Source organism: Malurus melanocephalus, unplaced genomic scaffold (assembly GCF_030028575.1).
Source record: "Malurus melanocephalus ecotype Western Australia unplaced genomic scaffold, MMel_1.1 scaffold_233, whole genome shotgun sequence".
Taxonomy (NCBI): domain Eukaryota; kingdom Metazoa; phylum Chordata; class Aves; order Passeriformes; family Maluridae; genus Malurus; species Malurus melanocephalus.
Window position 1 is genome coordinate 54,107 of NW_026623465.1, and position 25,179 is coordinate 79,285.

Genomic DNA, 25,179 nt, shown 5'->3' on the forward strand with positions numbered 1-25,179 from the left:
GACCTCAGACTGGCAGGCACATTCAGTCCTTTCTGTCTGGTCCCAAAGAATTACTTTGAAGTAGGGGAGCTTACTTYTGGGGCCCTGCCCTTTCCAGAGCACAGGTTAAGATTTTCCCTTCCTTGATGAACAAGTTTTAAGGGCACAGAATGAACTTCCTTGTTGGCTCAGAGCTATGGCCTGTGCCTGGACACATTCTGTGCAGCCAGCTGAACTGGGATCCAGAGGAGTGCCAGAAGCTCCTGGGGTACTAGATCAATTCAGGGGACCCTTTTGAGGTGTGTTATGAGTGACAGTTGCTCTACAAGGTCAAAAAATTGCTGTTTAACAGTAACAACGGTGAGTAATCACAAAGGCCACAAAACCACACCTTCTGGCCTCCTGCTTACGCCATCTCCCCACTCCTGCTACTGAACTCCCTCCCCTGCCCACAGGCTGGCACTTGGCTCCTCGTTTCCCTGCCTCTTCCACAGCTCCTTGCCAGCCTGGATCATTCTCCATTAGTGCYGAACTTTCATTTCCCAGGTCAGGTTTGGCCATCTGTGTTGTCAACCCAGTTTCAGCCAAAGCAAATATGGCTTCCAGAGGTGACAGATGTGGCAGGAACCCAGAGGGAGCCAGGCTGCCAACCCTCAAAAGCAGGAAAGCTGAAGACTGATAAATGAGATGATGCTGTAGGGCAGGAGAGGCTTAGAGTCGAACTGGGCTAACAGTCACTGCTGGGTTGAAGAACAGTGGCAGCAGATACACAGCCACAGGCTCTGAGAACAGCCAACGTGACTCTAAACCCCTGTAAGAGCTGTTCTGTAACTGTGGCCATAGCTAACTGCAACCCCACATCCCTGCAAGACTGAAACCCCCCTCATTTGCTCAACTGCAACATCCCCCCAAAAAAGGGAACTGCAAATGAGCAACTAAACTTGTCAACAGGGCAGCAAATGAAATCCTCCCAGGCAGCCCCACTGCTGCAGGTGACAATTTCCTGCTCTGTTCAACCCAGTCACCCTGCAGGGGGGTGGACAAGCACCCAGGAGAGGAAGAAGGGTGGGGTGGGTGACACCACTGGGCTTATCAAACACTTCACTCTGGATGTCTGTGGCTGAAGAGGAAGAACAAGCACCAGATGTAAGGAGCACTTCCATAGCTGGGTATGTTTCTCCATTGCTGCAAGAAAASCAATCAGGAATTGTCCAAAAAAAGACAAAGAAAGTGACAGGGGTGTTCTGTAGGCCATTACAGGATATAGCCTGGTGCTCAGACATGGATTGTCATCAGCAACTGATCTCTTCCTGCCCAGCCCAGCATGGAGGGTCTCAGCTCAACAGCAGATGCTCTAAGTATCAGCATGAGCATGGAGATGCCCATTGCTGTTCCATGTCCTTTCCTCCCCAGGAGTAGCACAATCCACTCTCCAGCATGGGTACAGCACAGGGCCCACACCCCGAGCCCAGCCCATGTTGCAGGGTTTGAAGGCATCCCTCATGGAATGCCATGGCAAAAACTCCCTGCCACCTCTGCCGCTGCTCCAGCAAACCAGCACATGCTCCCACAGCAACCCAGCGTCTGCTTCTCTTCCTCCTACACAGCCTCCTCCTGCTCCTCTAATCCCATGCTCAGCACTGACAAATCCAACTCAACTGATGAATCTCGTCTGAATACCGAAAGCTCCTGGGAAGCTTTGCTGCTGACTGCAGGAGCCAGGGGAGATCCTGCACCTCTGCTCTGCTGCAGCAYTTGGAAACCACCACGAGCATCAGATGGGTACCCTCTCACTGGGAAATAAAAATAAGTATTAAAGCACTTAGAAACTGCTCAKCAAATCCTCTCTCAGCTTTATCAAAAATAGTATTTCTGATTCAGGCTGTCAGATGCTGGGACAAAAACCCAGAGTGAGGAATACAGACACCAGGATACAGGGAGCTTAGAAAACTGCCTTTATTCTATTAGTTCTTGGAAAAATGAAAATACAGAAAGAGTTTAGTTGGCTGCAGAACAGCAAGAAGTTCACAGGTTAGGAGTCTGATCACTACATGGTAACCAAACTTACACAAAAAGTTTCTTTTTTTCTTAAAGTTTTGAAACTGGGTCCAGCAATGAATTTAAGGCAACTGAACAGTTCAGAAGCTTTGAGTGTGAGCAGGCTGTCTTTTCTCATCCCTACAGCACGTCATGGAAAAAACTCCTCCTGGGTGTGCAGACCACTCAAGTCATTCAAATGGGTCAGACTCTTACAAATGAACAGGGGAAGAGGATCAGCTGCTTTCCATCGGACTTTATTTTCAAATACAGTTTCTTAAAAAACCCAGAACACCTTAACGCAGAGGTTACAAGTAACAGTATTAGGAAATCCAATTATACAAAAAATACTACATCTAAGCTGGGGTAAATAGATTTATTTTTGGTAACATACATTTAAACTGGCACTAATTACACAGTAACTAAAAGGTAACTAACATGAAACCACAGAACCCTCACTTTTCGTTAGCTGAATGGGACTTGGTCATTTCAGAGTGATCACATTTTCAAACTAATGTTTTACACCACCAAGCCATGAAAATCAGATCTTCCTAAATGTGATAGCACTGAAGCTACGCTCGATTCCATACAGCCATGTAACGGTTGTACTCAATTAGAATAGGACGTTAGTTATAAAGTAGTTACAGACCAATCCTCTGTGTTGACAGCTTTTTCTCTTTCTAGAGAGAAGAAAGAAGATAGAGAATTGTCTTCAATTAGCGCCTGGCATATCCTGTGAGTGCAGAAAAGGTTTGTTAGAGGAATGTTGAGGTTAACCTTGGTGCACAGATGAATTTGATGCAGATTGTTATAAAAATCATGGTTGGCTTCTAAATACTGGTAGCAAGATGACTCGATTTTTAAATCTCTTAAGTAAATTATAGATAATGAAAAAGGCCAGTAATCATACACTAAGATTAATAAACAGCACTTCAAAATTACTCAAGTGCAGGGTGCTGCTTTGGCCATCTTCCTCTGGCCACGCTTTATAAGAGAAGGCACCCGGACTTTTTCTTGCCACGCCGGGCTTGCAAAGCAGCTCTAGTGGCCATTTCAAACACCTCCCTCACACCGTCTTTGGTCTTTGCCGAACACTCCATGTACCCGAATGCACCAATGCGGTTTGCCATATCCCGGCCTTCCTCGGGTTTGACAGGCTCCTGGAACAGCACAAATGCAACACGTGAGAACAACCCAAAGCCACACTGCTCTTCCCCTTCCCACCCAGCTTGCCAACAAATGCAAAGCATTTTCTGGATTAAGTGCACATAATGACTTGGTTAGTTAAAAATCCAATGCCAGACGTAATTTCTGACATCCCTGAACTTGAAGGCTGCAAGACTTTTTGGAACTTGAGCAAGTGATTACCTATTTCTGATGAAACATTTATGGCAATTCTTTGCTACCACTGCAAAAAAGCCTATGAACAAATCCCCAAATCAATGCCTCACTCTTTGCATAAAACCCYCAGATATTATGCTACAGGTGCAAAAATTCTGGGACAGCAGAGCAGTATCTGCAGTATCATACCCAAGCTGGGGGTTTCAAGCTCAATCTGAAAATGAAACCTGGTGATAGGCTCAGGAATGAGCTACAGCACCTGTGGTTATCACCTCAGAACACCCACCAATAAAAGTGTTTGCTTTCACATCCTGAACACACCAAACAAAAAAAACAGCTCCAGAGTGCATGCACAGGTGTGCTAATCAATTCTTTTCTACCTCAAGGATCTGTCTCTCCAGCACAGAGAGCAGCTGACTGTAAGTAACCCAATACAGCCGTTTTCATGGTTGAGGATACCTTTTTCTAGAACTAAATCTCCAAATATGAGAACGTCCACTCAGTTAAAGGCTGTCTGTTGATCACACAGCCCAAAGAAACAGGCAGCCAGCTGTGGGTGCCYGTTTAATGCTCTGCTACCACCACCACACACTTCTGCTATTTATTGTAAGACTCTGAAAGGAACCTGCCTGCTTCATTTTGGCCAGTTCTCGTCTTGTGTGCTCGTCATTCCTCAGGTCCTTCTTGTTTCCTACCAAGATGATAGGCACGTTGGGGCAGAAATGCTTCACCTCTGGGGTCCACTTCTCTGGGATGTTTTCTGAAAATAAATAAATAGAGGTATGACTGTACAAAACTCCACATCTGGGGACAGTTTTATCATAAAGCTTTTGCCCACTGCCTATGTGATTGTAGCTTGATAATCCACACTGATGCYTTTTTTTCTACACTTCATAAGGAAGCAAACAGACCTGTTGTGGTGTTATCAAAAAAAGACAAGCCTGTCCATGGTACTTTGAAGGCTGAAGGACATGTAAATGCTGGCTTCTCTCAGTAGGTACTTGACAAGAGTTAGAATATGGGACTTTGAAGAACAGCATGCAGAAATCTGGAGTAGAAAGTTGTGGAAAATTTTGCTTCAAGAGAAGCATTTTTATAATCTCCAGAAGCTAGTGATGGGCACAGCACTGAAACCTAAGTTTTAATCTCACTTCTTTATATAAAGTAACACCAAACAACCCCTCTCAGCTCTCCCCTTACTGGAGCAGAGATGTTCAACATACTAATTACAGACACATTGAAACAAAGGCTTGGGGTAAGTAATTTCCAATCTGCCATTTTTCTCTACATGCAGCAAATGAATTTGTTCCCATATACAAGAAACTTCCTCCTCACGTGCCACGACTTTATCTTTTTAGTGAAAGGAGGACTTGAGGACTTTTGAAAGSAAAACCTTGACAAAGTCTATGTAACAGGAAGCACTGAATAGCCTAAAACATCTGGCTTTGCTTTCAGAAGCTCTCAGACATTTGAGATTCACCAGTGGATGTACCTGCAGGCTGCATAAACCCCCTTTTATCTTCATGAAATTCCTTTCAGTTTTTGAAGAGACATTCACTATTCTCCATTATGGTATATTTTCTTGCTTGAAAGAACAACTTCAACAAGGACTTTGAAGCCAGTTTTTGCACTACACCCAAAACAYTGATTCTGCAGCTGCACCTGGAGTGCTCAGGTGTGCTGGCCTCTAGATGCTGCATACCTGAAAAGCTGTCTGGCAGTCCACTGTTCCCAGGGACCCTGGCACCCAGATACTGGTGAACAGGAAGGGAGGAGAGGGAACTTTTACAATCTGAGCAAATGCAGGGGGCTGCCACAGCTCTTATGATGTTTGGCATTGCTGGAGGACTCAATGTCTGAAAACTATACACTCATACAAGCACCAATTCTGAAACTAGGAAAGCTCCTAAGGGAAAATGTATTCTACTGTGCAATTTTCAAGGGGAATATATTGATATAGAGAAGTGTTTCTGATTCAGTTGGTGATCTACTCACCTAAACTATCAGGACTATCAATTGAAAAACACATAAGTATAACATCAGTATCTGGATAGGAAAGCGGTCTAAGTCGATCGTARTCTTCCTGTCCTGCTGTATCCCACAAAGCCAACTCAACCTGCAAAATGAAGGTAAGGAGTTAGTCAGATCACCAGGGAAGTTCTGATTCAGAGGACAGAAACTCAGCAGGGGTGAATAAAATATTTCAATCAATAGCACTCAAAAAGGAAGAGACTACAAGTTCTCCTTTGATGGAGAACTATTAAGAATTTTACATTCTGTAATGCCAAAAATCAACTTATTGCTGCTTATGAGTCWTTTCTTTATACCTCTAACCACTCTCCACTCTCTAAAAGGACATAAAAGCTACAAGCAGAAAAGCAAGACAGAACAATTGAAGGGAATCAGCTCTAAAGGGCTGACAAGCATCCCAGAAATGCCAGTTTTCAGTCAAAGTGGGCAAAGCATTTGCTTTTTAGGATCATGTACATTTTCAGTGGGTTTACTGCTAGAACCTGAGCTGACTAAGAAATACAAAACTGATTTGTGTGTAAAGCTTCTAGTTACTAAGAAGCAAATAAAGTACTTAAAGTTCTCAATATTTCTCCTTCTGCTGGAGCTAGAGGAGAACACCCCAACAGGACTACTTAAAACTGCAGAAGGAATAGCCAACATTTAAAACAAAGAACTTTGAAAACTGTAATCAAGCTCTTTAGGTATACTCTTGATTTAGATTCTCTGATGAGTCTGCCTTCACAATAGAGTGGGTTCCTTCTTCTTTAAACTCTTACTTTCAAAAATTCCAGGAAAAAAAGTCCACAGCAGCTCAGATGGAGACAGATGGGCTGAACCAGAACCCAAATCTGAGCCTGCATGTGCAATGTAACTGTTTGTTTAAAATGTGAAGGGACAAAGCCTTAAGTTGCATACATATATAAAAATAGTCTCCTGTATTTCAGTCAGGAATACTCCTCCTCTCGGAGTCACCTCTGCAGTTGCAAATGTGAATTCTGTGGCAAATGTTCACATTTTTACAAAGATGTCTGTTGACAGTTCCCTCACATGACACTGGAATCAACTCCTAAAACCATCTCCTACCATCACCTCTTTGCCTTCATGTGACTTCTGGACATTCAGGGTAACGCTTTTCTAAGAAAATAGAGGTAAGTGGCTGTCAAGCAGAAGAGGCTTAAGCACTGCTCTACAAACTTTTGTAATAAAATTTTGTGAAGACCAAGAGCTTAGGTAAATTATATCCTCTAGTTACAAAAATAAAATCAGCTGATACTGCTCAAGCTGCTTGTGGTGTGTTTCTTTAGCTACTGGCTGCATATAGCTGACAGGGGATGACTCCCTGTTCACTCATTCAGAGATGCAAAGATTCAGGCAGAAGAGAATGAGGAAGYTGGACTTGGTGATAAGAGATGGATATTGTACATATTTCAAACAACAATCCTTAGAGTTTAAGATACARTACAGAAACTGCAGAACCCATCGCTTGGGGGGAAAACATGTTCTAATATTAGTCTAAAAGCAAATTTTCTTTTACTGATTCACATTATGGGAGAGAAAAGCTCTTTTTAGACTCAAATAGCATGAACTATCATGACTAAACTCACAAATAAACCCACCCCTGGACCAGYAGGAAATCAAATTTAACATGAACTCCAAAACTAGCTCAAAAACTTCTTTTTCTCCAATCAGGATTGAAAGTGAGCGATTTCAATCCATCGGATCACTGAACCTGAACTAGAATGGACTGAAAAATGTTCTGGCTGTACCTGAACCCAGAGCAAAGACAATGTCACAGCCAGGGACAAAACAGGGAAGCTCAGCAGCACCAGTGTCAAAACCTGCCACATGCCKGACGTGCAGTCCCACAGCACCAAGTCAGCTCTGTGTGGTTACAGTACCCAAATAGATACAGACCATGGCTGCCTGAGAGGGTTCGTAAACAGATGAGCTTTCAAGGTGCAAAGTTTCTGCTTTGTGTGTTTCTGGAGTATCCTGGAAAGTGACAATTTTGCACACCACCCAGAACCTGGCTAACAGAAGTGCAGAAGGCAACTTAGCAGGGATCAGAGAGCAGCCCACAGCTGCCTCTTGGAGCAGGTGTCTGGCACGTCTGCTTGTCTGGTAAACAAAAGGACCCAAGATGTCCCACATTAAAAACTGACTGAAATACTTAAAACTAAAATGAAGTATTTTAATGATTAATTTACTAAAGTACAAATTAAAGATGAAGTTCAGTGAGCTGTGGCTACACCTGGCTTAGAAGAATTGTGTTCCTTCAGACAAGCAGGACAGATGATGCTGATACACACTACAAAAATCAGGCCCCTTTTATAACCTGTTTATCATCTGTTCGCAGAAGGATCCTCCATGTTGCCAGGAGTGGGTATGAAATAAAACYTCTCCAGGAATTAGTCTTTGTTAATTACAACACCAGGTCCCTACCAAAGCAGGATTTCCATTCCAAAGACCAGTAGCCCCATGACCTCAGCRTTTCTTTGCATTGCTCCATCCCCTCCCACCTGCTTCAACATTCTGCTCAGACTGACAGCATAGCTTTTAGTACCTCAGCTTGTGAAAGATTAGAAGCACCTTGTTAAACGAACACTGGGTAAGAGCACATTCTAGCAAGGCCAGTATTTTTTTTCACAGTAACACACTTAATATTTAAAAATATATTCATAACGTAAGCACTAAGTGCATTTGCTAACCATGTATTAGAGAAGTGTAGAGGTGCCCATGCGATTCTGAACAAACATTAATTCATTCTGGCTACTGGAGAAGGGTTCACATACCTGCTTTCCATCCACTTCAATATCTGCTACGTAATTTTCAAAGACAGTGGGAACGTACACTTCAGGGAACTGGTCTTTGCTAAATACAATCAGCAGACAGGTCTTTCCACAGGCACCATCTCCCACTATAACCAGCTTTTTTCGAATGGCTGCCATAGCTGAAAAACAAACAAGAACTTGTTAATTCAACTGCTACAGCTTTTAATCGAGATGCTAATAATATTAATAACCCGAGTCTTCAATGAATAAGAACTTTCAAATTAAGCCTACATGTCTATTAGAGTGACAGACAGATATCTGGACTTGGCTGGGTTCAGATTGCCACCCTTTTAAGAAAAAAACACTCCCCAGCACTTACCAACACACTGCTGAGCTTACTAGGTCCAAAAATAATAGTAAGGAAAGGAGATGGGCCAGGTTTAGTATTTACTRATTTGTTCTAAAGGCTGAGACAGGAGCACCCAGAGATAATGAGTGAATGAGCAGCACTGTCCCAGGGCACCCTCTCAGAAGTGCATTCCAGGTAATCATATGCAAGATGCTTCAATTTAAGAGCAGTAACATGTTCTTACCACACTGAATTGTCTTAGCTACAAAGTGCCAGTCAGCTGCACTGAGGAGCRTGTGCCACCATGTCAGAGCACGGACAGAAGGATCTCAGGGTACCCAGTTCCTCAGATTACAACCACCACTCTGCAAAGGATTTGGGCAGAACATATCTCACCCCTCAACCTGCTTGCCTGGGCATCACTGCAGCCAGGTTAATAGAGCCTGATGTCAGCTTGCAGTAAGTGAAGGGGGGACCATTGAGGTGYTCCACACAGATCTCTGCTGTGCAATGTATTGATCTGTACCAGGACTATACAAATCCATGGCTTACTCATAAGCAACTGTGTCCTCAAAAAGACAGTACAAAGGCAGGTTTAAGGAAAGCCTGGAGTCAGGGCGGCGCTGATGGAGACGGTTGTTTTGGATCTGGCAAAGCAAACAAAATCAGCACTATATACGTGCCTGCTCTCTTTTCTCCAGGCATTTATTTGTGACCAATGCAGGAACAAGCCAGAGATTTAGGAAGTGACCTGGCTACAAGGGAGTGCAATGAGGACAGAACTRTAACGACTTTCTTCTCCATAACAGAGACACTCCACGGGAAGCTGCTTAGTCATCCCATGAAGCTTCCTGAAAATGGAGCAAACAGCAACGCCACCACAATACATATGACTGCATGACCAAAATATCACAGAGGGAGCACCCAGATGAGTTAACTTTTGCCATGACAAACCCAGAACAAAGTTCTACAAGGATGACCAGGGCTGCTGGCAAAAGGAGAAGGCCTCAAAGAAGCACAGGAAAGATTTAAAGGACACAGCAAAAACATTTTATCCTTTTCACCTCTTCTCTTGCTTCATGAAATTAAGTAAAAAGGTAAAACTACCATCTAAAAGCAACCTTTGGTACTGTTAGGTGGTGAAGAAGAAGAATTACAGAAATTCTGTAATTCTGCTCCAGGTACAGAGGAGGACATTTCAACCCATCAAGCAGCAAGGGTTCAAGGACAGCCTTGTCAGACACCACTGCTCAAGTGATCAAATTCTAGTGAGTTTCCTTCACCTTGTGAATATATATATRCACAAGTTATTTACCTTAGAGATTTGGGGTTATTTTTACATTTGTGGAAGGTTTTAAATTATCCAAGCCCTACAAAAGTTTTCTTTCCATAGTTTTAGATGGTTTCGAATACTTTCTAGCAATGGTAGTATTTGAATTTTACAGAACTGGAAATTATCTGTCCTCTACAATCAAGATCAACTACTTAGAGCTTCTATTTAATGTCAGTTTTGCCTAATCTGCCCTTCAAGTCCTACAAAACCTCTGAAGTCACCTACTGTTGTGCTCCACAATACTTACTACAAGAAAACTTCCTTCAATGTGTAGCCTTGCCCTTCTTTGATGTAATATAAGCCCACTACTGTTTATGCTGTTTTTCATGGCCCTAAGAAAATAGATTATTTTCTTTCCCCAATTGAGAATACATGCCTTCATTTAATCTTCTCTTCAGGCAAAAACCAATGCCAGTTTATTCAAGCCTTCTCTGTAAATCATATTTCCTAGACTTGCCCAYTGCTCCCTTCTGGGCAGAGTCCAATTGGCACAAATTTACCAAARCGTGGAGCCCAGAAGCTGAATCCAGTAGCTCTCCTAGGGCTCTGTGAACAATGCCCAGAGCTGAAGGATTATTTCATTGATCTTCTCGGATACCCTGCTGCTTAAACACCAATCTGGAATTATGCGTCTTTTYCTTTCTTCTTTCCCTCCCCAGAAGACAACACTGTTGATAGTCAGCTTTTAATTCCTGATAACTCCCAGACTTTTTTTTCATTCAGAAGGCTATACAGTGAATAGCTCTCTCTTTACACAGATGAATATACACTGCCAGGCTCTTATTTATCCTTCCACTGAGGTTTTATTCTACCTTCAGGTTCCAGCTCTGTCCTCCAGCTTAATCACAGTCTGTCAGATGCAAGTTTAATAGTAATGATTCCCAGATAATTATTTAGGCCATTGATGAAACCGCCCTGGAGACACAGTAGGTGGCTGATGAAATGGGATCACCTGTCCTTCCTTGCTACCCTCCCTCCTTCTCCCTTCTGCSCTAGCACCTGGGACTGGCCCATGATCCCTTGAGCTGCAACAGCACCCAGGGTAGGTGACCTTTTGGTATCACCCATGGATAACTGTATTTTTCAATGGATTATCAGATCAATTCTTCCTTTATCTTCCTCTAAACACTTCTGTCACTCAGATTATTTTTTAAGATTTCTTTGCCAGTTAAATTTTATGCTTTGGCCTTCTACATACTTATGCCTAAGGTCTACAAGGAAACTACAGCTGTGTAAAAAAAACCCCAAACCCATCATTTAATGTAGACCTTGCTACAAATCTTTCCCTAAAAAAAAAGCTTGAAAAATGTATGGATAGATACAAAAATTATTTCAGAAGCTTTACCTCCTCAGYATCTTTTTCCTGAGAAAAGCCCATGATGAAACTTTCTGCCTGAATGTCTTCTGAAATGTGTTGACATGATTTGGACCCAATATGCCCTTCAGCAGTGTGTGCTCAACCACTTCCTTCCCACTGCTCAGGACCCACCCCATGAGGCTCTCCCCAGCACACAGAGTTTTGTACAGGACAGATCAAACCTGCCGAACAGTCCCTTCTATCTAGCACATTGAAAATCCAGGGAACTAAAATTCCCTCATCATCAAACTCTAGAGGATCCTTCTGGACCGTTACAAAAAGCCTCAACACATTTATCTTTTTGTTTTGGTGACCTATGGCATCCTCTTATTTTTTAGTTTAGTTTCACCTTCCACAGCATCACCATAGAATAATTCCTTCTGGAACAAGCATGTTATATAAAATTCAATTCAGGATGCAAGGAACACCACTTACAATCTCCGATTTTCAGAAGCAGCTCAGATTATAAATGATGGGTAGACACAGATGTCCCAGGATGTCAGCTCTGATCATKAGACAGACACCTCCATCCACCTCAGAAGGAAGTCACCAAATATCACAAACACTTATTTCTACTTATCATTATCAATGAACCATAGAATGGTTTGCCTTGGAAGGGACCTTCAAGATCAYAYCATTGTAATCCCCTGCCATGGGCAYRGACACCTTCCACCAGACCAGGTTGCTCAAAGCCTCATCCAACCTTGAAAACTTCCTAATTCTGAGGATTCAGTGTACAGATCAGCATCTTTCAGCTAGTTGTTTTTAGATAAAATAAATACATTCTGCTCCAGTGGGCAGCTGTAAGGGGTTGTCAGGTCTGGCAAAGACTCARAAAAGCAACATCTTGGTAACACAATAGAGAAAAAAATGGATTGTTAGAATGGAGCTACATCTTAGTGGTGCATGTCACAAGAACAACACTAACAGCATTCACAGCAGTYGGGTATTTCTGCTGCATTTTGACATGCTCTGGTTTTCTTAAGCAAGTATTCTGAAACATGGAAATACATCAAATTTRTACCAGCAGTATGTGGGAATCAAAGCACTTTGCGGACCTAAAGAGTTTMATTTAAGATGCACATTACACACAATTTAGTATTTGCTGCACCACAGCTTTTCACCAGCGAGTACGTGTCTACATTTAGAGATAAAAAACCTCTATGAATTACCTAAGAGGGCATAACAGACCAAATTCAAGATGCTACTACCTCGCTGTAACTGAACACAAGTACTACACATTCATCCTTTTACACAACACACACAGCAAGGAGAGYCCAATAAACCCAGAAAGCTGCTGGAACTGCATCACTGATGATGCACGCAGAACACCGAGCAAGAAATATTTTATCCCAATTAGTGCAGCAGAATAGCTGCAGTGATCTTCTAGGAGAATCTGTGCTGTCTTCTGCAGCAAAGCAACAGAACCACAATTTTTCCTACTCTAAAACGAACCATTCCTCCCACCTTTGAATTTATAGGATTCTCAAAACCAGCTAGTCTGCTAGATTCAAAGTGGAAACTCTCACAACATGACTCAAGTGACTCATCCGAATGGAAGAGATTCAATTATGACATTTCCTCAGCCTAGGCCAGTGTCTTTCACAGGTATTACAGGAGCTTTAGACATCATTTACTCAATCCCACTAACATCACAGGAGGTTACAACACAAGGAGCTCCTGTTTGCCGAGCTGCCACACTAATATCCTTGTTACAGGAGGCTGTTGTTTCTAAGTGCAGTGACGCTCCAAGACTCCTGCAGCATAAAGCCCTGCTTGTTAAAGGAATCCACCAAATACTCCAGAAGAATTAGAAATGGGGAAAATATTTTTTCCCATGTTTTAAACATACTCCCCCAAAGTATTACTGTTTACTGCAAGGGAATTTGCTACTTCAGCATGCTATTTATTTTTCCAAGGAAAAATTTTTCCAGTGCCTCCTCTCCTGCAGGTCCCAAGGCCACACAGCATGAGCGAGGATTGTGGACACACTGTTGACATTCTGAAGTTGGATAAACTAGCAAAAAACACACCAGGTTTGTCTGTCTCASTCTGGATCTCATCCTGGAGAAAGTAATTGATGGAAGAAACAGCCCTTTMCCATCACATAGGTATCACAACCGTATTTCATTTCAATTACCAACTAACTACTAGTAACCCTATGCTGCCTGCTATGCTATGCAGGCAGATCCTTTGCATAATGTACAATTTCATAAAAAAATGTAACTCCTGGATTATTGTCTATCAGCAAGAACTCAGTAGAAGCACTTCAGTACGCAGTAAGTACTCTGAGGTGAGGAAACATCCTTAAATCCTTTCCCACCTAATCTTGCTGAAGTCCTTAAAACCAAAATGTTGGAAGGTAAAGGTTTTGAAATCTTAGAAAGACTGCCTGGCTGCTGACTCCTCCACACAGCACTGAAGCAGTTTGATGCTGAGCGAATTACAGCCTGGCACTCTTCTCACTTGCTTCATTTCCCCTTCATTCARTCAGCCCTGCCCTGGGCAGCAAGAGAACAAGAGCCAGTCTGAGGGACCAGAAGAGGAAACCCTGCTGAAGTGTCCCCCACCCGGACCAGTGAGGCCCTGCCCTCTACCTACCACAGGGGAGAATTGACTGTTCCAGTCCCTCAAATGCCTCTGCCTCARTATCTGCATTTATCCTTAAAATATACTCATCGAGGGGAAGGAAGAAAGAGTTTTCCCAAAGACTCCAGAGAAGGAGAGAGAATGAGCAGGCTTGTCCCGCAGTTTTCTTTGGGCCATCAAGCAAGGTCTGGCATCAAAACAGAGAAGTGGCAAAGCAGTTTGGAGTCCAAAGTTGATCAGCCCAGAAGCAAATAGGTCTGATTTTAGGGCAGCTGTGTAGAACTGTGAAGAAAGAGGCTGAACACAGAGCATCTGAGTGGGTGAAGTGTTCCAAAGACCATGACCAGGAAATGGGGAGGGGGCAGGCAAACAGAYGAAGAGGAGGATGGCAGAAAAATGTAACTGCTCCTCTAGAGCAGAATGCAGGATTCCCACATCTCCCAACAGCAGGCAAGCATTTCAATCTTCTCCTCCACTAAAGTCCCAATGGAAAATGTCAGCAACTACATATTCTGTAATCTTTTCCTGCTGGTCATTCTCATTTGTGAAAGCATACATAAACAAACATAAGAAACACTGCAGCTTGCTGCAGCAATGCCAATCCTGCTATCGTAAATCAGCTTCCTTCAGCRTAGGTAGGTCTATGTGTGCTATCGTGCCATTTTCCCCCAGATAACCAACACAGGATGGACCTGCTCTTATACAGCAACAGTTGTGAAGTCAAAGAAACCATGACCCCAATTCACCTCTCAGAGAAGCTGCAAACTGGGAAGCAAGCAGGCTTGGGACTGTATTAAAAGTAAGAAAAAAATTAAGGAAAAAATGTGGCTCAATCACATAAAGGAGACAGATACAACCCATGTTTTGCTACAGGGTTCCTAAAAGATGCTGGAAGAAGTACATTCCCCAAAACATGCTTGAAGTAATCACTTATTGTCTGAACTCATATGTACAGCCACCCTGACAGCAAAGCCAGATGCTCTCTGAGCTCAGACTGWTCTGCTCTTTTGACACCATGAACGACCTGAAATCAATCACTACTGGGGTGGAAGCTCAGTTCAATTSCAGGCCATCGGAATAAAACTAAAACCATGAATGTAGTCACCTCTATCAAGGAGACAGTCAACACATTTCATTGTAATGATTGAGGTTTTCTKAATTCTGTGCAAGTTTGCCCATGAACACTTACACTCAAACAAAAAAGCCACATTATTTAATGTGTTGCTAACAAGGCCTTTGAAAAACAGCTATATTTATTCCTTACTGCAGCCAGTACATAAAGCAGTTTGACAGTACTGCAAAATGGACTATTTCTAACTACARCACTATGTGGGAGCAGTTGGTGAGAAAAAGCTATCTGCTGGGGTTTTTTGGGAGGGTTACATATGAAATCTAACACTTAAAAAAGTTCCAAAGCTGGCAAAGCACAGGGCAGGCTACTGATGTTGTACATTAAATTTAATCCACAGAGAAATGGAAATTTTCTGTTTTAAGATTGAAGTACAATTGAAAAACTGACACAGAAGGTCAGCATAGTATTCAATGGGATTAAACACTGAACACAGGTCCTTTGGGGAGGTCTTTGGACAAGGCAATCTGTGTGTTCAGCTTTCTGATAACAGTTCATTCAGCCTCTGTCAACCAGGCTCAAGTCTGGCAAGTTTTACTAGTTTGGAAAAAGTGCCTTGCAARCAGAACTGTACATTTCCAGAGCTAGCTTTAAATCAGGAGCAGTGTAGCTGTGTTCACTCCCAGCTAATAAACCTCCCCAGATCTCAGCTAACTCCACAAATAACTAGCTCAAGCCTCTTTGTACCACRTCACCAGAACAGGGAACAGGGTAAGCTTAACTGCATTAGGTCTTAGCAACATTGGTTGCCAGCCCCAGTGAACCCTTAATGACTGATTAATTTTATACAGTCATTAAGAGTTATCCAAAAGTACAAAACAGGTGTTTAATAGGCATGGGCATACAGCACATCTTTGCTAAGGACACAGTGCTCATGTTTTTCTGCAATGGCTGTGATGGGACAGGAGATTCCCCATACAGTRTAAAGCCTACAGAGCAATGCTCTGGAGGAAACCTGAATCAGCCGTCAGCACTAGATCCGTGTTGAGTGTCATGCGGACACAGTACGTCTAATCCGAGATATCATGTGAAGTCTCAAAGTAGGATTCATCCTATCRAATTACAGCCTTTGCCCTTGCTTTCCTCTTCAGGATAAATCCTGTATGACAACACACAATTCATCTTCCTCTCAGAGAAGAAAATTGCTCTGGAGTTTAATAAATTTTCTTGATCTTTAACCACCGCAGGAAAGAGCAAAACATTTCMCTTTGCTCTCATTCCCTCTACAGAGCACCTGCCCATACTTTACACAAATTATGCTTCAGCACTACCAAGTGCTCCTAGGAACACAAAGACTATCTTCAGTTAAAACACCCAAACTATGACCTGTGCAACCTGTACACCCAGCACTGTGTCCCACAAGCAGCTCCAACATTCACACTGACCATTGGACCAACTTGCTCCTGCACCTAAACTTACACCTAGAGACTCACAGACCATCTGTTACTACAGGTCTACACACATGGAAATGGGTASATTGACTTAAGTCTCCACCACAGTGCCTAGCACTCCAGATAAACTCAGGACTGGGTTCCTGCACTGAAGGGGAAGAGGAAAAATGAACAAGAAGCTTCCCCCAGCATGCTCTCCAGCCTCCTGCTCAGGAGATTTTTGGGTCAGATGTGGCTCCCATGAATTTGGTAACCTCAAACAGATTTCCCCTTCATGAGCTTGCCCAGACTCCCTTTGAACCCATGTAAACTTCCAGCACACACAGYATCCTGTTGGAGGGAGTTCCCACAACTTAATTACACATTGTGTAAAGCCACTTCCTTCAAATTCAAGATTGTCCCTATTAGTTTATTTTACTGCCTCCTAAGTCCGAAATGGAAAGGGAGTGAACAACTTGCCTCACCTCACCCTCTTCCTGCTGCTCCTGTAGCAGCCTTTCCAGACTAAAGCATCCTAACATAGAACTGGTTGTTATGTTGTTGTTGTTTTTTTTTTAATTACCTTTACACCTTTGACAGTAGAGACTGCCTGCTCCCAGCATAAGCAGTAACAAAATAATAGAGGTGTCACGGTGAAGTGCTTCAGCCAGGAGGGCCCTTGAGAGCACAGCACTGCGTATCTTTGCACCCCACATTGTCCATCACAGCTTCAAGTGCCCCAGGGCTGCTGCTGCACGGCTCTAGGAGCAGGAGCCTTAAATCCATTCACACAGTATCAGAGAACCACACCCTGGGCTGCGTTTCAAGTGCAAACAAGCCACAGCTTGGTCATTCCCCRGTACATTTCATCCCGTGCATTAACTTAAGTGAAGACCATCCTGACATTAAAATAGCAGTAACACAGAATCCCATACCATGCTCCTCCCTGCAGYAGTCAATTACATTTTCTGCATTACCAAGAGATTTTTCCTTGTCACTTCCTCACTTCTGCAAGTTTCTCATTATTGGCATTTTGCAGTTCTTCAGGTGACCACTAAGAAACACAGTCCCAGAGTCCAACTCCTTCATGTTCTCTCTACACACAAACTCACTTGAGCCTTCAGTTGCCTTTTACAGCTGCCCTGGTTCATTTAATATGGTTCATTTAATATGAACCATACTGATTTTGCTCTGGTTTAGTTTCTCCCTGAAAATGACATGCAATTACTGTCATGTGCTAACTGAAGATTAAGACGAACACCTGCATTTAAGAACTAAACTAAAACAATTAACACCACTTCTTTCTATTTTCCCCAGTCCAGGCTGAGTGACATTGCCTTAATTCTTCCCTGAACGCTTTGTTACTTATTCCATTATTGTACCTGGGATTGATGTCTTAGTCTGATGGGATTATAATCATTAAGATTGTCCTACTTCTCTTTGCATATTAGCATTACTTCAAACTACAGCAGTATGTAAAAAGCTATCTGGAAAAAAAATTACACAAAGCCCTTCCACTTTTAGACCAGAGATCTTTAGAGTGAAGATGTATTTCAAAACAGAGGTGCCAATTACCAAATTTGATCAGATTAGGTGCGCAGTATCGTTCAACTTTTTTTAAACTTAATGAGATAATCAAAATACCTGATTACACAGAAGTTCCCTGTGTATAGATAAGTAACTGCCAAGATAGGAAACCAGGCAGAAGGAAATGTTCTGTGTTCTCAAAAAAACAGCAGTGGAATCTGCACAGCTCAACATTCATAAATGACCTGAAAAATGAAGAAAAACAGCAATACAACAAAATTTACTGATGATGCCAAGATGTACAGGTAATAAAGGCAAGGGCTGGCTGTGATGTATTTCAGAACTTTAACAGCCTCTGTGCCCAGGCAATAAAATTTGAAAGAGATAAATGTGAAGTGATATGCAAGGTAAAAATCAGATTCAACTTCCTACACGAAATAATGGACTGGGAGCTGATCACTGCCACTCAAGGACAGTATTTAAAGTTTAAATAGTTAATTCCTTTAAAACACAAGCTCAATACTCCAAAGTGCTACAGCTTTAAAGATTYCATTATTAAGAACTAGGAGAAAAGGAACAAACCAGAAACCATTAMGATGATGTTGGAATCCATCGCATGACTGCACTTTCTGATGTGTGCAGCTGTGATTCTCCCCATGTCAAAAGGCTATAAAGGAACTGGAAATGACTCAGAGCAGGGCACACGGATGATTAAGCTACACAACAGCGACCATTTGAGGAACAACCATGGCAGAACTGGAAAAAGGACCGTCTGGAAGAAATGCTACCAGGGAAGAAAACAACTGGATCCTTCTCTCAGACCCTAAGGAGCAGGAGATGAGCCAGCTTGAAAGCAAAGGTATGCAGGCCTCCCAACARGACACATGGCAAAGCCTCATCATATTTCAACTTTTTAATTCATAATTTCATAGTCATCTGAGCTCCTTTTTCATCACAGTTACTTYCCATGATTTTGAGCTTCTGTTTTCTATGTTCAGTTACTACTTTTCCTCTTATTTCATCTATAAGGCTTTCTTGCACTTCACACTTTCTTGTTTTTTAAGTGTGAACAAAACAGATGCCTTCATTTCCTTTCCAAGCCAGGTTATTAAATTCACATTCAACACTTGGTAGGGAGAAAATACTGTAAGATTCCTGAAAGACATTTTTTAGATATGTTTAAGTCAAAACTTTTAAAAACTAAACCAGCAATATGTGCAAGCAAAACAGTCTTAACATTGTCCATGTGCATCCTGTTTTGTTAGTACTCTGCAACTTAGCAGAGTACTCCTGACCAACCACCTGCAAAATTCACCCCTATACTGTTTACCTCCCTACTGCTACATAATTAATAAATTAACACCATTTCAGAAGCCAGGGAAGAAGACTAATTCAAGCACTTCTCCTTTGTCTTCCTCTACCATGGCAAGCCCCTCTTCAAGGCTGAAGGGAAAGTTTGGATTTTGGGGACAGCAAGCAGGATTTTGTCCTCAGGACCTGTGGCTGCCATTGCTGTCCTTCCCCCCTCACGTAATATTCTTGCTCATTTGCCCCCACTGACTCCATYTTTGCTATCTGTAGGCACAACGACTTACGAGAGTACTTCTCTTACGCAATACCAAGTCCCAAGATTACTTTGCGCAAAATGAGATTAGGGCTTAATATTGAGGTAATTATAGTAGATCTGTGGATTTCCATGCGTGTGTAATCTGCAAAATGCTTTGCATTTGGGCCAGTTTTTTCTTGGTGTCCTCTCTTCCCAGACACCTCCTCCATGTCAGAAGGGATGTGGGGCACCTCAGGCTGAGCAAGGCAGGCTCTGCTTGGGCAAGGTGGCTCTGTCTTCAGGYACTGGCAGCAAAACACATACACACAAAAAACCTAACACTAACCTTTCAGACAACCATCTTCTTGTACCCACAACTGACACTGTGTTTCTTCCTGCTCTTCTCCCACCACAAGACATCTGTTGAAACTGCACTGGTTCAGATCAAACAACCAGCATGCCCAACACTGCCTGACACATGCAGGTACATTAGACAGAGTAAAAGAAGGAGTAAAYGCATTGATACCTCTGCAAGCCCATTTTGACAGCTTGAGCGTAATTATTTTTTTTTATTCTTTGTGCCCAACAGCCCATTTGACAGTATTTTCTCCTGTGATTTCATCTGTTTGGTTCTGAAGCCACGTAAATCGTTGTCATTCARAGCACTCTGTGGCGCCGCATTCTGCGGTCTCAGTGCAGACTGAGGGAGAGGCACCATTGRTTTTGATCTAGACCAGACTGTGCTCAGTCATGTCTTTGCCAARCTGAAGAGTTCAAATCTTTTTAGGCATCCCTTGTATGGAATCCATTCCTTATCTCTGATCACTCTTTTTAGCCTCATCTTTGCTTTTTCAGTTGCGATGTATCTTAAAGCGTCTTTCTATGTGCCAACCACTGCAATCAGTGTATTGAGTCTARGAGCCATGATGCTATCCTCGCTTTCCTTTTTTATTCCTTTCCCAAAGCCCCTCATACAAACTCATACGATCACTGTYGAACGCTAAAGTTCCATTTTTACAGAATAATGGCAAGCTCTTCCTTTTAAGCGGCAATAATTAACTCTCACCCCATCAGCRCAGAAACAAATTAAGATTACCCCCCTGCTTTGTATTTATCTGGAACAGATTTCATTTGGCATTTGCTGCCTGTAACTCAGTGTCAGAAGGACAAGCTGCAATTCTTTCTAACTAKCTCTTGTCTTTTCTACCCTTCCTCCTCAACACCTTTCTCACCTAATCATTTATGAGTATGCTAACACTAGAGGTGTAACACAGATCCTTCTTCTTCCCTTGTCCCAAACTTCYCTCCTCTGCGCTTCCCGAGTCATTCAAAACCTCCAGTAGATATGAGCTGCACCATTTCCTTTGCAAAAGCAACACTGCCTTTTTGCCACTGGAAGTCGTTAGTCCATCTGGTTACCTCTTTTCTCTCTTTTATTTTTTAAAAAGGCACTGAACTGTGATATCCTGCTGAACTATGTTTAAGGACTGCTACTACATAAATCCTCTTCTATTCCTGTGGCTTCAAGGTATTAAAAGTTATACAGTGTAATTAGTAATTCGGTCATTTCAGGCCTGAGTTTCCTTTGGAACCCTTGGGCAAGCACCATCTGGTCTTGGCATCTTGTAACTGTATTTATCACTTTGCTCTATAAATTACTTTGCTGACAATTCAAGCAGAGACAGATCTTCCAATGAGTCCTGTTCMCCATAAAGAGAATATCTGGCACATGAACCTCTTTGGACACGAGAAACAGGAATGTACATTTGTCATCTAACTTTCTACTCATGGCTTCATCATCAAATATTTCTTTCACTTCTTCATCTATTGGCCCTCCAGACTCTAGCACCTTTCTTGTTTCTGATGAACTTGGAAATCTTTTTTTCCTATTAGTATGATGTTTTTCAGAGTCTCTCTGGCAMGTCCTTGTATTTTTCATTTGACTTGCCAGAGTTCATGTTCTTATTTACTTTTCTGGTCAACTTCATGACATAAACTTTCTGAAGGCTGTATTCTTATATCTAATACTTTCTTTATMCCAAACTGCAAGCTCATTCTCATCTGTCAACATTCCACAGTATAATTTAAAATTCTCCCAACAACATTTTCAATTTCAAGTGCAAAAGCCTAGTTCTGCTGTGGTTTACATGGAACCCAGCCTTTCCAAACAGCTCTTGGACTGAGGTTCAAAAWATGAGCCAATTCCCTTGGTCAACAYCCAGTCAAGATCCCACCATGAGACAGCCTTCTCACTTCACACAGTTTCAACAGRGCAGATTGGGAGGTGAAGAATAAAGAGCCTCCAGGTGTAAAATAYAAGAAAAATGAAATGTTAGCAAAGAATGCAAACAGAGATAACTGGTACTTGAACAGCTGCTAGTTCTTTCAAACCACTGACACATGCTAAGACAACCTTCCTTAAMACAGTGAAGATGAGGAGGAGGAATCCCTTTGTACACATCCACACCAGTGACCTGCTCCAAATGTGACAGTTCAAGCCAGGTGAGACAAAACTATTTACAGTTGCAAAGCACTGCTCATGAACTGAGCAAAGAGACTGAATAGAGCCCTGTTTCTGATTAAAAAAGAACAATAAAAAAGCAAGCAGAAAACCTACAACTGTCAGAGCCTGAGGAAAGCAAAACCTCATATTTGGTGTACTGCCCAATTTTACCGGATATACTTGTGACTCTCCATCTGTTCCTTTTACAAGGGACSTTGGTCATAAAAGGTGGTCAGAGAAAGACAGCAAACCTTCTTCTCATTAGTGTAATTAGATGATTCACTTAGGAAGGACTGGCTGTTAGTTGTGTGGATGGCAAATATCTGAATTAAAAAGTGGTCCATAAATATCTTAGTTCAAGTTTYAGTCTCAAATGTCCTTCCCAAATGAAAACACAGTGGTGATAGGAAAAGGACAGAAGAGAGGATGGACAAGGAAGTGTTACTCTACCAACTCCAATAAGCTTTTGGTACTTTATTCAGTTCAGAATGGGCAGTAACAGAGATCCCATSAAGACCAGAAGGCACCCAGACACCGAACAGTGGTTTAAAAGTAGTAGTAACTTAACCAGTGCACCACAGACAGTATTTTGGGATATTTTTGCTTGTTTTTGAGACGAAGCCAAATAAGCATAAGCAGCTACCTCTTTCTATTTAGCTACCCACTACTTACAGCAGGAGAAGAATTACACCAAAAAGCAAGGAGCACAGGATTTTCATCATGCATTCATGTGTATRCAGGTGCACAGTTGCATCCTGGGAATGAAATTCAGCTGTCATTTGGTGCATTTATTTTGCACTGCACTGTTCTGTATTACAGAGTTTCACCCTTACTATGTGTTTTACTGGGACAAGCTCGTCATGGATTAATTTAAGATTTCAAGAGCACACTGGCTGTACTTTATCAACATGCTAACTTCCTCAAACTCACCCATTACACTTCTCTTCCATGTTATTTAAAACTGCATTTAAAGACACACTGTAAGGCAACAGATYAGAACATGAGAGCTAAAACACGAGACAGACCAGATTTAGTATAAAAGGTAAAAGATGGTGTCTGAGTAGAGACTTAGAAAGTCTATTGGTGATACCACAGCAGCAGGGAATAAAATATTAGAGAAGCAGAGAAGGTACACTTGGCTAATGAAAAGGTAGTAGGTTCAACRTCAGAAATGTCTAGGGCAGAGCAGACCATAGACATGGTGTGAAAGCAGAGCCCGCAGTGTTTCAGGCAATTTAAACACAAAAACAGACTAAGTGTAAAAACCAGAAAAAGCGAGAGTTACTATCAAAAAAATGAGAAAAGATGACGATACTTCCAAGACCCCTCCAAAATGTTTTCATTTGGAATTTGCTTATCTGAAGAATCATCACCAGTCCTACATCCTGGTGGCGGTTAAGATCATTTAGGATGTTTTTACTGTCAATTCCTGGCTCAGAGATCTCCCCGCCTCTGGCGCTCGGCTGCTGTGGCACTCAGCCAGAGCGTGAGCTTGGTGAACGACGAGGGATAACATGACAGCTGCTCAGCTGAGCTCTGCTGTGACTGAATTTATTTTGCCCCTTGTGTGAAGGTGCATTCATGTCTTGAAAAATTATTTAAAAAACCCCTGTGTATTCTAATGTTAAATGATACAAATCACCCATTCAAATTAATTTATGTCAAACATTTATGCTGAATATGCTGTTAAACATTCCAGTGAACTAATTAGTGAAATAAGGCTAATGTTTTTCCTTTTTTAAACACGCAGCCTCGGTCCAAATCAGTGCCAGAATTAGACTGTGTGTATTTGAAAGAGAAATGCCAGTGCTGTGTGGCTGGAGACCTGGATAAGCCCAGAACAAGGCAGGAGAAAAGCACATAGGTGTATTAGAAGACCCTTCAACAGAAAGCAAATATTTTCACAAACAATCTTTTCAGGGAAGGAAAGACTTCATATTTCCATACTGGGAAAAAAATCCTCAAAGCCATCACAGAATCAAATGTTGAATCACAAACAACATTTAGGGCACATCAAATTAACTTYTGAGATTTTTGAGATAAAGAGGATTAATAGGAGTTTGCTTCAGGAAGAAGTTTGCCATTTCAAAGTCACACAGATAGCAGAATGGACACTTAGTCTAAGCTCTGGGGGCAAAAATGCAACAACAAACTTAACACTCCCTAGGGAGGTCTTACGGTTTCATTTTCTCCAAATCCTGTATCACACAGAGAAAGGGTGGGTGGGAACCACTGCTCACTGAAGGGTTCCCTGCAACAAACAGGTGAACTATAACAGGAGAGAAACAAAAGCTGGATATGAGGCAGCAACTAAAAACAAACAAATCCCCATTCCAGACACCTCTTAAAGGGATATCAAAGTAGTTGTGGTATCATTTGACTAGGRACAATACTTCATCCTGAGCGTCTGTAACAACTAATAACTCTGCAAACCTCTGGGAGAAGTTTTGGGATCTTATTTTTAAAAACCAAACACAACTGAACTAGTCTCGAGCTCCAACTGCCAGCGAAGGAATGGATTTCCTGGCAGAAAAGGTTTCTGCAGAGTGTAGTTTAACACTGGGCAGTTCTCAGCCCAGGTACGGCTGTCGCGGCACAGGACTCCGCCGGTCATGTCCAACCACCCCCGGCGCTTCCCCGGCCTGCTGCAGCCGCCCCACCAAAAAAACACCGCCCAAACTTTCCAGCTTCGCTCCAAAGGCCGATTCSTCCCCAAGCGAAAAGTTCAACGGCGCACAGATCCCTGGCAACCCCKCCGCAGGCGCCCCGGCGCGGTCCCGAGTGCCGCGGGGGGCCCGGGACAAGCCCCGGTGCTACCCCCGGTGCGGGCGGGCGCGGCCCCGGCGGGGGTGACGTCACACAACAAGCTGCCACTCACCGGGGCACCCCCGGTGCCGCCCGTGTCACCCCGYGGGGCCGGGGGGCAGCGCCGCCTCCGCCTCACTCCGCACCGCCCACGGCCGGGCGGCGGCACCGGGTCCCGGGCGGGGCGCGGGCGGCTCCGGCGAGGGGAGCCCCGGGGCCGCGCCCCTTCCTCCCCTCCCCCGCTCCCGCCGCCCGGAAAAGGCCCCGTTACCGGCCCCGGGAACTCGCGGAGGGGCCGCCACCGCCAGCCCTCCCCTTTTGTGCGCGGCGGTGGCAGAGAGAGGCCCGGCCGGGCCCGGCCGCCCCCGCCCGCAGGCCGCGGGCTCCCGGCGGGGGCGGGCGGGCCCCACCCGGCGACGGCGGCGGGAAGGGGGAAGGGGAGAAGAGAAGCCGGCGATCCGCCCCCCCCGTGCCCCCCGGTCGGCCGGGAGTCCCCCGCGGTACCTGCGGCCTGCGCTGGTCCGGCTCCC

General features: G+C 43.3%; 1 protein-coding gene across 2 annotated transcripts; it reads right to left on the bottom strand.

Annotated features, from left to right (window-relative positions):
- Positions 1-1,911: 1,911 nt before the first annotated feature.
- Positions 1,912-25,173, bottom strand: RHOA (ras homolog family member A). Of its 2 annotated transcripts, none has more exons than XM_057374780.1 (5): positions 25,154-25,173; positions 8,163-8,320; positions 5,353-5,473; positions 3,987-4,117; positions 1,912-3,176 (listed from the first exon to the last, which is right to left on the bottom strand). In XM_057374780.1, the coding sequence occupies exons 2-5, from the start codon at positions 8,316-8,318 to the stop codon at positions 3,003-3,005; spliced, it is 582 nt and encodes a 193-aa protein (XP_057230763.1). In that variant the 5' UTR covers positions 8,319-8,320; positions 25,154-25,173; the 3' UTR covers positions 1,912-3,002. The 2 variants fall into 2 exon arrangements, with proteins under 2 accessions (XP_057230763.1, XP_057230761.1); XM_057374778.1 differs by lacking the exon at positions 25,154-25,173 and adding an exon at positions 17,913-17,983.
- Positions 25,174-25,179: the final 6 nt, after the last annotated feature.